This window comes from Sabethes cyaneus, chromosome 1 (assembly GCF_943734655.1).
Source record: "Sabethes cyaneus chromosome 1, idSabCyanKW18_F2, whole genome shotgun sequence".
In the NCBI taxonomy this organism is placed as follows: domain Eukaryota; kingdom Metazoa; phylum Arthropoda; class Insecta; order Diptera; family Culicidae; genus Sabethes; species Sabethes cyaneus.
This window is the reverse complement of record NC_071353.1, coordinates 38,736,379-38,749,589: the sequence shown is the minus strand read 5'-3', so window position 1 is coordinate 38,749,589 and position 13,211 is coordinate 38,736,379. Positions and strand designations below refer to the sequence as shown.

Genomic DNA, 13,211 nt, shown 5'->3' with positions numbered 1-13,211 from the left:
TGTGGTTCGCTGGTACTTGTACCTTTGAACCATAGAGGCGCTGGACAAAAGGAGACCGCAAAATCCACTTCTCAAGGATAGCTACGCGTGTTGGTTGTGTTATCGACACATATTGTGCCGCTTCCTGCATCAATTGCAGAATCAATTGAGAAGTGGATTTTGCGGTCTCCTTTTGTCCAGCGCCTCTATGGTTCAAAGGTACAAGTACCAGCGAACCACATGCCCTGGAGGGTGTTGTGGGTTCGAATCCGGTTATAATCTCAGATTACAGCTTGGTTCGACTCATGCACCTTCCAGCATTGGACAAAAGGTAGGAGTCAAAATGACTACTTGTCAAGCATAGCTACCAATACCCCCCCCCCCCCTTCCTTTCCGTTCTTCCCCCTCCTTCACCAAAAAATTTTCATTTCTTTCCCCTACCGTCCCTTCATCAATTGTAGAACCATCGTTTCAAAAAAAAATAGTAAAATAGTCAACAGCGTCAGAAGGCAAGAATCTCCCTATTTCGGTAATGCGTTGTAACGATAAGGATGGAAATCGACTTACTGGCCATACAAAGAAAAGCACATGCCATTCCAAAGTGAAGTGAAGCATTCCTCCAGGAAACGAATGTCAAGCTGTAGAATAATCAATACAGAACCCAAGCAGCACATTTTTCGCATTTATGGTTGCAGAAACTTATTTGTGACTAAAATTAGTCGTAAATCGGTTGCCACAGCTGAATTCTAACAACTGTGCTAGTAGGGAACGCGTTTAAACAACGACCAGCAAGCCGCAAATTTGCAAGGCCGCTGGGACGGACGGCACTGCGGTCGAATTTCTGATCCTAGCTTCTAGACAGGTCCAGATTAGCCCCAGTACACGTTGCACGCTGTTGATCTGTTTGAAGATTTCAAGGCGGTGTACGATTAAGTTACACCTAATGATCTATGACGGATGATATCAGAATGGTTTGAAAATGGTTTTCGAATCTGAATCTGAATTACGCTGGAGGGATCAAAACCATGCATAACAGGAGAGATGTCCGACGCTTTCGTGACGGTTGCGCTCTCAAAAACATTGCTCCGGAAGGTGAGGTACGAAGAGCTAATGGGCAAAAAACGTAGCCATCATCACGAAATCTCAGCTTCGTGGTTTTGCAGTTAACATCAGTATCAGTGGAGTTGATCGCACAGCCAGGAAGAGGTTTTTGAACTTTTTTGGAGCTTTGTCTATATACAGCAAGGTACAGTGGACAGAAAACGTGCAAGTTTCAGTGGTGCTGCTGCTGGGGTTGTGATGGTGCTAAGAGTTTTCGAGTGTAAAGTGCTGCAGTGCCAGAATGTTGAGCTAAAAGTATCTTCCACAAAGTACTAGGGTCGTCGAACTGATTTGAGAACGGCTGCTCAAAACCAAAAGTTATTGGACTAATCTACCCTATTCCAAACTTTTCAAACTAGTATCGTAAGACTGCAGAACCGGGTTTTCACATTGCGTTGTAAAAGTTACTTAAACATTGCAGTAAAAAGGCACCTGGACTAAGGGAGAAAGAATTGCTGTATTAGAAATAAATTAAGAATTTTAGTTGAGCCTTTGAATTTCTATATTACGCTATGTTTGAGCCAGTTATTGAAACGGATGGTGTAGTGCACTGCCATTAGGTGTCTTGACACTTTTCATTCAAATAATTACAACTACAGTACCACGACAAACTGTACCGTACACAACGAGTTGGTCGGTTGCTAATTGTATTCGATACTAATGCGGGATTTCTGCTCATAACCATAGCTACGATTCACGCGCCACAATGTTTTAGTTTGACGTTGACGCGAGGTCATTTTGTTCCTACCCTAGCCTAGCCTAGCTACATCGATACAGTGTACTACCAGTGACGACAGTTAACATCGTGTTGTGTGTGCTCATTAAAACTTATCAAAAAGTGTTTGGTGAAGTTAGGACTCCTGTAACGCAACAGGCGGTACTGCTCAAGTATCCGCGGTACCTGCCACAGTGGATGCCAGTGACGAATACGTGGACGACAGGGTCATGCTGTTACTGGCACTGATGTGCGTCGTATCGGTAAGATTATTTACAAGCGAAACAGATGGGGTGATTTCTGTAATTGCCGTCGTACAGGAAACGTTCCGTTGGTGTGAAGTTTGAGCAATGGCTGTGCAGCTACTCTCAGCAACAGGCGCTGCAGGTTTTATAGTAAATATACTTCCACGAGATTCAACACCGTTGGAAATTTCCTCAGTAGTCGTAGTGATTGGCGCTGGAGTCGTTCCAGAGGTAGTCGCCGTGGACATTGAGTTGGACGAATGCGAGGCGGAATTGAAAAGGTAGATCAACACCGTATGCTAGCATTTTGGCTGAAAGGTTTCCCGGCTGGGTAGCAGGCAGAGGATACTGAGAGCCATTACCATGTGCCAGATCGAGTGGACAATGTGGTAGTTTTGTTTGGTTTGTAAGAAAGCATAGCAAACGAGACCGACCATGACGAGCACACTGCCCACTGGTAGATAAATGGCCAGATAGTTTCGAGAAGGGAAACATTTTCTCGTCTTTCGACATCGTATGCCCCAGCTGACGGAGATCAGGCAGATTCCAGTCAGTGCCGGGGCTAGGAATACCCATAGGGACTGTTTGTTCAGTTCAGTTCCAAACGCCAGTAGAATAGCGCCCAGCATGTGCAGTAGCGAGACAAACTGGTGTCTTACATTGGACATTGCTATCAAGGTAACCCAGATGGCTAATAGGCCACAGTAGAAATCACAGAATTGTAAGACCCCTATTTTGACGAGACAGAAGCTAAACTCCTCCTCGCCGGAGTCACAGGCGTGGTAGAACGTAGAAAAGAACATTGCAAAGAAATAAATAATTGATTCCGTATAGTAACCTCGCTTGATGGCAAAGAAAATACTTGGTAGGAACAATAGGTTAGACAATGTCAACATTAGCGAGGCAAGCAGGATGGATGCACTGGACGGAACCTGTGAGTCTTCGGTGCAATCCCAACCACGGTAATTACGCAAACATAAACACGTCGAAAATACAAAACCACCGGACATGTAATGGTAGCAACGACCAAACCGACCACATCGGCCTGCCACGCATGGACTGGATGATATCGTAAACACTACACTCCCGTTACATGCGCCATCAGCCGAAACGCTTTGTTCCGTAGCATATTTATGGTGTGCTTCAAATTTTCGCGCCATCTCGTCTGAGCTATCGGTGCACTTGGAATCCATAATGCACTCTTTAATCTTAAGCGTTTCTGTTTCATTTAAATTAACCAAGCAAGTTTCTTCACCGAGACACTGATAGTAAACTGCAGCCGATTCAGCACAAGAGCACGGTCGTTTTATATCCTGCAGTATTGCTCGGTTTCTCTTTATAAATTCTTTCACACTATCTATAATGGTAACTCTGGCTGCCGTTTCGGTCCCCGGGCAGAATATCCCCAACGTTACAAACCACCTGCCAGGTTCCGGAAACGGAATATGTACCAGCCCGGTACTGGTATCTGAATCGGTATTGTTAATAATTATGGCGGCCGGGAAAGTATGTCTCGCGTAGGTGCATTTGTCTGGCCAGGTCGGTACACCCGGTTCACCGAGTCGCATACAAACGATTACCGTTTGGTTGGTTTTATTCGATTCCTTCACCCCACCTGTCGCTGCCGGCGCCGCTGTCGTACTAGTTGTCGTTGTCGTCGTTGTTGTATCTTCGACAAAGTCTTGAACATCAATCAATTTTTCGGCAACAACCCCCACGTGATCGTTGCTGTTCGCTTGATGAGCATCGATCAAAGCACTTTTCATATCCTGTCGCATAGCGACCGCAAAACTCAGTGTTCCACCGATGTCGTAGACATCATTCACGTCGAATTTCATCATAGCAGGACTATCTGCGCTAAGATTCAGCGTCAACGGCACGGTTCCGTTGATATCCGGTAAAAGGTCATAATCAAACATAAAGAATTCGCGATACGTCTGACGAAGTAACGGGTAATGATCGAACGATCTTTGGAACAACGTTTTTTCGGTTGATGATTTCATCTTTTCGTCACCCACTGACTTCAATTGTTGTTTCTGAGAGTGGTCACTGTCAGCAATGATGAATTCAACCGTTATGACATATTCTAATTCTAATAATTTCACTTCACCAACAGCTTCGTTGGTGTTGTTTACCGTCCTATTCAAGCGGCTTTCGTCACTGGTTAAAAATTCCAAATCAGCATAGTGCCAGGTATTTTCCTGAGGATACAAGTCAACTCTGATCGTATCCGTTTGGTTCGGACAGAAGACCGCACTTTCCAGGTAATCCTTGTGCGTCGGAAGCGAGTGAGCCTGAACGAAGAAGCTCACATCGCTGCACTCGTTGCATGGTTTGGTAATCTGAAAGCGCCAGGAAACTACCGCTACCCCGCTCGGAATGAAGATCTTGTAGCTCCTCGGTTCGGTGTGATTGCTGCTGATCGTGTCCGTGTGTGACTGCTGTGCGTTCAGAATGAACGGAACAGCGTGCGCCACGGCCATCTCAGACATCAGCAGCGTTTCGCAGGATGGAGCGAGACCTGAAAAGAGACAAGCAGGTATTATCATTAATCAGAGTCTAGTGGCCAGTGCAAGCATTCCGAAATATGGCTGAAGAGGTTAACAATTCATTGAGTAGCATTGGACAGTTACTAATAGCCCAGCTAGCACCAAGTCATACATCAATGTACGAGAATAATCGTAAACATCTCTTAACAAATTCGGAATCGTAACTAAAGCACAATAAAGTCCGCTCAAGTTGATTTTCAATCGTATTTAATGATAATAACTGACACACAAACGATTTTCAGTATCGTATCAGAAATTGTATACTAGTATGGAGGGAGTTGCGTTTAATCGGATATTATCGTATAGAACTATGTATATAGATGAAATACGTATAATTATTCCTAATCACGTATATCACCTCCAATTTTGCGCATCAAATACGATTTATTAGCATGTATATCTGTACGTATAGCTGATTTTAACTTTTATATACATACAAAAATACTAGCTGGAAGGTAGTTGGTGGGGCAGGAAAGATAATTTCTTACATGAAATCGATTCCGAAAAGACACTGATTTATTAGATCTAGATTCTAAGTTGTTCATATAACATGAATGGAATGCCATTTGTCACAGCTTACGAACCGCAAGTTGCAAACAATTGTCTCCGTCTAACGTTCAGTGATGAGCGCTCAGGGCTACAATCTCCAGAAGAAAACGGGCACGTGGAGGTCTGTAAAAGGCCTTATGAGCTTTTTGAGGATTAAGGGTCTTGGTAATCGATCGTTCTAAAAACTTCCACAGAGCGGATCATGCGCTTCAATCCTTAGCAAAAGCCAACGGAGTGACAACAGATTACGTCACGGACCAACGCAACGCACCGCAGAACAAATACACTCGGTGGTGGTTAATCAAGAGATCTTCCGGAGCGACTGCCGGTAACGCACTGCTTGTTTCCATCGCACTGACAGAAAACAGTCTATCTTCTCAGTCTTTGCTGCAACGAGTAGTCATACATAAAATAATGTATCGCACAGGAGCCTGTGGTGGCGAATTTGAAGAATAAAACACAACTAGGTATTAGACTACCTAATTCTTGACTCGAAGGTAATGTGCTGCCACCTGGATAAGTTTAGTCTATGAATGAAGCAAGAAGAGAAATTTGTTAAAGATTGCAAGAAACAGAGAGATTTTAGACCATTCTTCAGTCACACTCACATATGGGCAGTTCCAGGATGGTAAAAGCGATCGTGTAGCTTCTTAGCCGTGAATATAACGGGCCGCAGTAGTTTAGTGAGTAAAACATTCGGGTACCAACCGAAAGACCGCGAATGCGAGCCCCACCTGCCGTTGCACAACCCGCAAGTTCATCCAATTAATTATACTTCCCATCAGACGCTTCCTCCATTTCCAAAAAAGCGTTAGATGGTTATTGACAGAAGGAAGGAGCCCTTTTCTTTTAGCCATTACTGAATGGTGAGAAAAGAGCCTTAAAAACAAGGGTAGAATGAGGATGGCCAGCAAAGGACCAACGACCGCTGTGGGTATTTCAGCAGCGTCACTAAAGGCGGAGGGCGGACGACTACAAGCTGCCATCCTACTTACTTACTTTACTTTACTTTACTTTACTTTACTAAAGTAAAGTGGCAATGGTCCCTTACCGATTCTGCGACGAACGAATTATGGTGCTCCAGTACCGTCGGTCCTGGGCTGCCGTTCTCCAATCCCCACGAACACCAGCTGAACGTGCATCGTCTTCGATAGCACACCACACACCCACCGGGTGCATGGTCTGCCTCGGAGTCTACGGGCTCTTCCTGGTTCTCTGCTGAAAACAGTTTTGGCTACTCTTTCGTCGGGCATTCTGGCCACGTGTCCAGCCCACCGCAGCCTGCCACACTGCACTACCTTCACTATATCAGCATATTTGTATACTTGGTACAGCTCGTGATTCATGCGTCTGCGCCACACTCCATTTTCCATTTTGCCACCAGATATAGATCGCAGAATTTTGCGCTCAAAAAGCCCATGCATTTGCCGATCAGCTTCCTTTAGTGTCCATGATTCGTGTCCGTAAAGGGACACCGGGAGAATTGGTGCACTGTAGAGCGCCAGTTTTGTGCGAATTTGCACACTACGGGACTTCAGCTGGCTACGTAATCCGTAGAAAGCTCGATTCGCAGCTGCAACTCGTCGTTTTACTGCGCGGTTTACATCGTTGTCACATTCACATGTCACGAGTGTACCAAGGTATATAAATTCCTCCACTACTTCATATCGTTCCCCATCAAACTCCACCTCGGCACCAACACCACTTGGGCTCCCACGTTCCCTACCAGGAACCATGTACTTTGTTTTGGCGGTGTTAATGGTAAGTCCCAATCTAGCCGCTTCCCTTTTAAAAAGGTCTGAAGGTCTCTTCCTCTGCTCTACGGTTGATTCCGATGATATCGACGTTATCCGCAAAACCAAGAAGCATGTGAGATTTCGTGATGATATTTCCATTCCTTTCCACGTCTGCCCTTCGTAATGCACCTTCCAAGGCAATGTTGAATAGCAGGTTAGAGAGTGCATCCCCTTGTTTCAGTCCATCCAACGTCAGTAGTAGTTTCGTTTCGTAACTAGTTTCGTCGGAAAACCATGTTCTAGCATTATCTGCCACAGCTCATTTCGTTTAACTGAATCGTACGCCGCTTTAAAGTCCACAAACAGATGGTGTGTCTGCAAGTTGTACTCCCAGAACTTGTCTAGCAACTGACGCAGGGTAAACATCTGGTCCGACGTGGAGCGAGCCTCACGAAAACCAGCTTAGTACTCGCCGACGAAGGACTCCGCTAACGGTCTCAGTCTGCAGAACAGGATACGGGAAAACATATTGTGCTTGTAGACAGAATTGAGCAATGTAATTCCTCGATAGTTTTTACACTTCAGTCGTTGTCCCTTTTTGAAAATTGGGCAAATGAGGCCATCCAACCACTCCTCCGGCATTTGTTCTTCCTCCCAAATCCTGACAATGATCCGGTGAATTGCTTCGTACAGCCGCTCGCTCCCCGCTTTTAGAAGTTCAGCCGGGATACCGTCCAAGAGTCCCAGCAGCCTTACCGTTTTTCAGCTCATTGATTGCCTTTTTAATCTCCTCCTGTGTTGGTGGCTCCACAGCTTGACCATCGCTTACAATCCCTATCCTGTCCCTGCTCCGCATTTACCTCTCCATCTGGAAGTCACAGTGTCTGGAAGTGCTCCTGCCACCTGGCTGCTACCGCCGTTTAGTCGGTAGGCAGGTTGCCAGCACTACCATTGCACATCACAAGCATAGCAAAATTCCTTCACCATTTTCTAGAAACTCCGTGTGTCGTTGCTCCACTGCGACGCTCCTCTGCGCCGGCGAGCACGTGCTCCTCGTACTCGCGTTATTAAATGATAGTCGGTGCGTATAAGTTGATTAAGCTGTAGTTGAAGAATTTTTCCTTAATCCTCAACACGCATATACGGTCATCTACGGGCCTCCACCGGATAACTCGTTGCTTTTGTTTTCCCAACCTGCAATACGGTCTACTGCACAGGAACTCCTTTTCTCCGGAATTTGGCCACCGAACTTCCTGAATAGCAGCGATCTCCACTCCGAGTTGATGCAGCTCTCCAGCAAGCAAGCCAGCCCGTACCAGGTGCCAAGTTTCCAATCGTTATCCCTTAATCGTTTCCTTGTCTCTTGCCGTATCCTATACCGATTGTTCCGTCCTGTATTTCTTTCTTCGTTATTTGTGGTAATTGAGTTTTCGGTATACTACCTCACCGGGGACGCGATACCTACATCCCGCTGATGGGTCTGCCATCTTAGGTATAGCTTGCGGGATACAGCATTTCATATTCAGCTGCCCGTTCCGAGACAGATGCTGTGTGAGCCGCCCCCCACCTGGAGAACAGGCGCTCTGGTTCGCACCTCCCAGCTTAGCTGCTCCAGTGAGTACATGAAGCATTTCCGAGTAAGGCCATCGACCGTCATCATTTGACTTAGATCTGCGTGGAGGCGCTAGGTGGCAGCTTGAGAGAGCCAGAGCTATATTTGACGCTCCTTCCAGGTAACTCTCTCCATTTCATACTGGATTGTATTAAGGATGGACAGAAGAAAAACTACCGGGGGTCTGCTTAAAAGGTCTTATTTGCCAGAGCTACAAATAGCGTATCCCAAAGCCCGTTGAAAATATTGAAATGGTTGTGGGATCCTTGGTCGGAGAATATCACATAAGCTTACCTGTAAATAGGTTAGATTTAGCTAAAACTTGTTTCAAACTGCTTAAAATGCCCTTAATTTAATTAAACTCAAGTTTAGAGTATGTAGAGAGAATTTAAATAATTTTGGCTATTTTTTGGTTGTAAAACTTTTCAGAATCAGAATCTTAAGAATGAGGGGGGGGGGGGGCGAGGATTTTTAATAGCTATATACAAGTTTTAGTTTAATCTAAGCTATTTACAGGTATCTGTTTGTGGATTTCAAGACAGGGTACGATTCGGTCGAGTGAAATGGGCTGTGCTAGAAAATGCTAGTACACAATTCTAGGGCGAAACAAATTTAGCTTCATTAATGAATAAATTGATAAAATTTGAACACTCTGATGACGTTGGTTGGACTGAAGAGAGTGAGTATAAAACAAAGAACAAATTATTAAAATTGAATTTGAGCCGGGAAAAGCCCATGCCAATTCTCATTAAAGTTGAGGCAGCGTGAGTTGAGGCCACGGGCAACGTATGTTAAGATTGAGTCGGGAAAAGCCCGTGGCCAATTCCTATTTAAGAGAGGCCGGCGAGAGGACCGTGGCTAACGTTTATTTTGATTGAGTCGGGAAAAGTCCATGGCCAATTCGCATTAAAGTTGAGCCAGCGAGAGGGCCATGGCCAACGTATATTAAGATTGAGTCGTGAAAAGCACATGGCCAAAGTGTAGTAAGGTTGAACCGGCCAAAGGTCATGATCAACGCACATTGAAAGGTGAGCTGAGAAAAGGCCTTGGCCAACGCAAATTATGATCGAGAAAGGGGAAGAGGGGAAGATATGACCAAACCATATTAAGGTTGAGTCGGGAAAAGTCCATGGCGAAGCATAATCAAGTTGAATTGCAAAAACATTGGAAAAACATTGGAGAGTGTGAGAGTTAACGAATTTCAATACAACAAAGAAGAGTAATTTGATAACCACCAGCAATGTAAATAATCCATAATTGATCTGCAATAATATCATATATTAAAATGTTTATTTTATGCAGGGGGAGGATGTGGCATCCTGATATTTAAACCATATTAGCGAACTTAGCAGGCATGTGTAATGTGTGTTAATGACACATTATTTGGTAACGTGTAACCGCCACAGAGAGAAGATGTCGGGGTCGGTTGACAGCTTCCCGCGTAAAGGGGATGAGCAGTCCGTGGCGTGAGATAGCGAACGGCAGGACATCACAGTGAACCTACTCATATGTTTAAAAATAGATTACTTACAACTAGTTCGCTGTAACTGTTTCATACAGCCACTGTATCAGATGATTTATAACAAAGAAATAAACCTGCTTACTAACAAAACGGTGGCAGCATTCAGGTATAATGATCACATCCAGATACTGGGGTGACATTGCGCATCTCTTTTCGAGTGATTTTGGTTCGTTTCGACCACGTTAAACAAATGGGCGTCTCGAACGAAAATCACTCGAAACGAGATGCGCAATGTCACCCCTGTTGTATTGAGAGGTATACACGGGGATCAGCTGGAACATGATAAGACTGGTGGACGATTGTCAACCTTTGAAGCCACCAACACAGGAGGCGGTTAAGAAGGCAATCAGTGAGTTAAAAAACGGTTAGGCTGCTGGGCAGGACGTTATCCTGGCTGAACTTCTACACGCGGGAAGCGAGCGGCTGTACCAAGCAATCCATCGGATCATTGTCAGGATCTGTGAACCCTCACTTTGATCGAAAATTGAAAAAGAAATGTCGAGAAGCATAGCTAAAGCTTTTAGTGAGACAGACAAATTGTCGAGTATCAAGTAGATGACTAAATCTATACCTATAAAGAAGGATTTCTGTCTGTCTGTCTGTCTGTCTGTCTGTCTGTCTGTCTGTCTGTCCGTATGTTCCTTATAGAATCGAAAACTACTGAACCAATCGGCATGAAAATATGCATGTAGAGGTTTTTTGGGGCCAGGAAAGGTTTTAGTGATGGTTAAAAACCCCTCCCCCCACTAAGAGGGGGGGGCTCCCATACAAATGAAACACAAATTTCTGCATAACTCGACAACTAATCAAGCAAATAGAACAAAATTTGGCATGTGGGTGTTTTCGGTGACAAGAATTTATTCTATGGTAAATTGAGACCCCTCCCCTCTTTATAAGGGGAATTATAACTCCTCTCCTCTTTAAAAGGGGGGGGGGGCTTCCATACAAATTTCCTCATAACTCGAGAACTAATCAAGCAAATGGAACCAAATTTGGCATGTGAAGGTTTTCGAGGGCAAGAATATTTTCTTTAGTAAATTAGGACCCCTCCCCACTTTAAGAGGGGGGGCTCCTGTACCAAAGAAACACAATTTTCCTCATAACTCGAGAAGTAATTAAGCAAATGGAACCAAATTTGGCATGTGGGTGTTTTTGGAGACAAAAATTTTTTCTATGATGAATTGGGACCCCTCCCCACTTTAGGAAGGGGGGCTCCTATACAAATGAAATGCAAATTTCCTCATAACTCGAGAATTAATCAAGCAAATGGAACCAAATTTGGCATGTGAAAGTTTTCTAAGGCATGAATATTTTCTATGGTGAATTAGAACCCCTCCCCACTTTAAGAGGGGGGGCTCCTATACAAACGAAATACAAATTTCCTCATAACTCGAGAACTAATCAAGCAAATGGAACCAAATTTGACACGTGGGTGTTTTTGGAGACAAAAATTTTTTCTATGATGAACTGGGACCCCTCCTCACTTTAGGAGGGGGGGCTCCTATACAAATGAAATACAAATTTCCTCATAACTCGAGAGCTAATCAAGCAAATGGAACCAAATTTGGCATGTGAAAGTTTTCGAGGGCAAAAATATTTTCTATGGTGAATTAGGACCCCTCCCAACTTTAAGAGGAGGGCTCCTACACAAACGAAATACAAATTTCATCATAACTCGAGAACTAATCAAGCAAATGGAACCAAATTTGGCATGTGGGAGATTTTGGAGTCTTGGATTTATTTTACGATAGTTAGAGACCTCTCACCCCTGTGGTAGGTGGATATGGACTCTCATACAAATAAAACAGAAATTTTTGCGAAACTCAAAAACTAATCGAACTCGAGAAATTCGAGACTCTTCCATAAAACATTAGTCAATACAAGACCACAAAAACTATCTATAGTAACACTAGATCATTCAGGACGAGACGGTCGCGAGTGTTGTCGGTGACCCGCCGTCGGAAGCGCCGCCCACTGGGGGCTTGCAAAACTCGAGATTGTTACAAAGATCATCCGAGATTCATGATTTATGTACAACACAGGTTAATTTGTGGCAATACGAAGTTTGTCGGGTCAGCTAGTCATCTATGAATAGTACAAATAACAAATACCCCTAGCAGCACATATTTGGCACTTTTAGTTGCCGCAACTCATTTATGAATGAAATTAGTCATTAATCGGTAGCCATAACCGGTTTGTAATAACTGTGCTACTAGGGAACAATAAATAACTACATTTTTCGCATTAAACATTCACTCTTCCCCAAGAGTAAAGAAATAACAATACAGAACTTCGTTATTTGGATTCAATCGCTAATCAACCGCTAAATACCATCAACCTATTGAACGACTTTCATTGAACCTAGACTTTGGAATCAAGATTTTCATTGAACGTAATAATAACGTGGTTCTTCGCTAAAATGTAACTGATGTGGCTTCAATTTCCTGCTGGTGCCAATTCTAGCCATATACCATCAAATGTCACCGCCGCAGGTTGGCGAGTACCAGCTGGCATCTGAAATCCGCTGTCGAGTCGAGGGCGAATCATCATCATCTGTTTGCTTACCTTGCTGCTCGATTCGCTCGTTGTTCGGGTCCGTCCAGCTGATGAACGCCACGGCAAACCAATTACCCGGATGTGGTCCATCTATGCTCAGCCGACGCGTTATGCTGTCGGATTTAAATTGTAAATTATGTATCTCGAATCTGTTGCGGAAAGGAAGAGAAGAAAGGTGCAGACAGAGATGAGTCAGAAAATTAGCTGGATATTATGATATGGGATTTTTGCTGGCGATGCTAGTTCAAATGTAGTGAGGTGTGCTGGTCGGTCGGGCAGAGCATATTAAATATTAAATTGATGACGCTATTCAAAATTGATATGTTAAAGTTTTGAAACAGGTGCATTAGCCGGAGAGTGGAAAATTAGATCGAGATCCATAGAAGCTCGTAACGAAAGATTTAAATAAAGGCAGTACAACATTTTTCTAAATTACTTCTGGTAAATCTACAGAAGTATTGCGAACCAAAGCGAATCGTTTGAACTACTTAATTCAGTTCAACCTAAAAGCATAACTAAATTACCCCGGCTCAAGTACTGCTTCACTGAATTGTTTTCACTGTTAACCCAGATACTTCCGTCTTCTAGCAGCAGCGTGCACAGACAGTCACAACATCTCAATTGAAGATGAGCCGCCTCGTCTTGGT

At 44.1% G+C, this 13,211-nt stretch overlaps 1 protein-coding gene across 1 annotated transcript in view; it reads right to left on the bottom strand.

The window, feature by feature from the left end:
- Positions 1-2,339: 2,339 nt before the first annotated feature.
- LOC128745598 (uncharacterized) overlaps positions 2,340-13,211 on the bottom strand; it is a 62,176-nt gene continuing 51,304 nt past the window's right edge. Inside the window, exons 7-8 of the mRNA XM_053842675.1 lie at positions 12,574-12,713; positions 2,340-4,561 (exon numbers count right to left, since the gene is read on the bottom strand). Of these exons, the coding sequence (XP_053698650.1) occupies positions 2,340-4,561; positions 12,574-12,713 (2,362 nt within the window). The remainder of the gene's footprint in view (positions 4,562-12,573; positions 12,714-13,211) is intronic.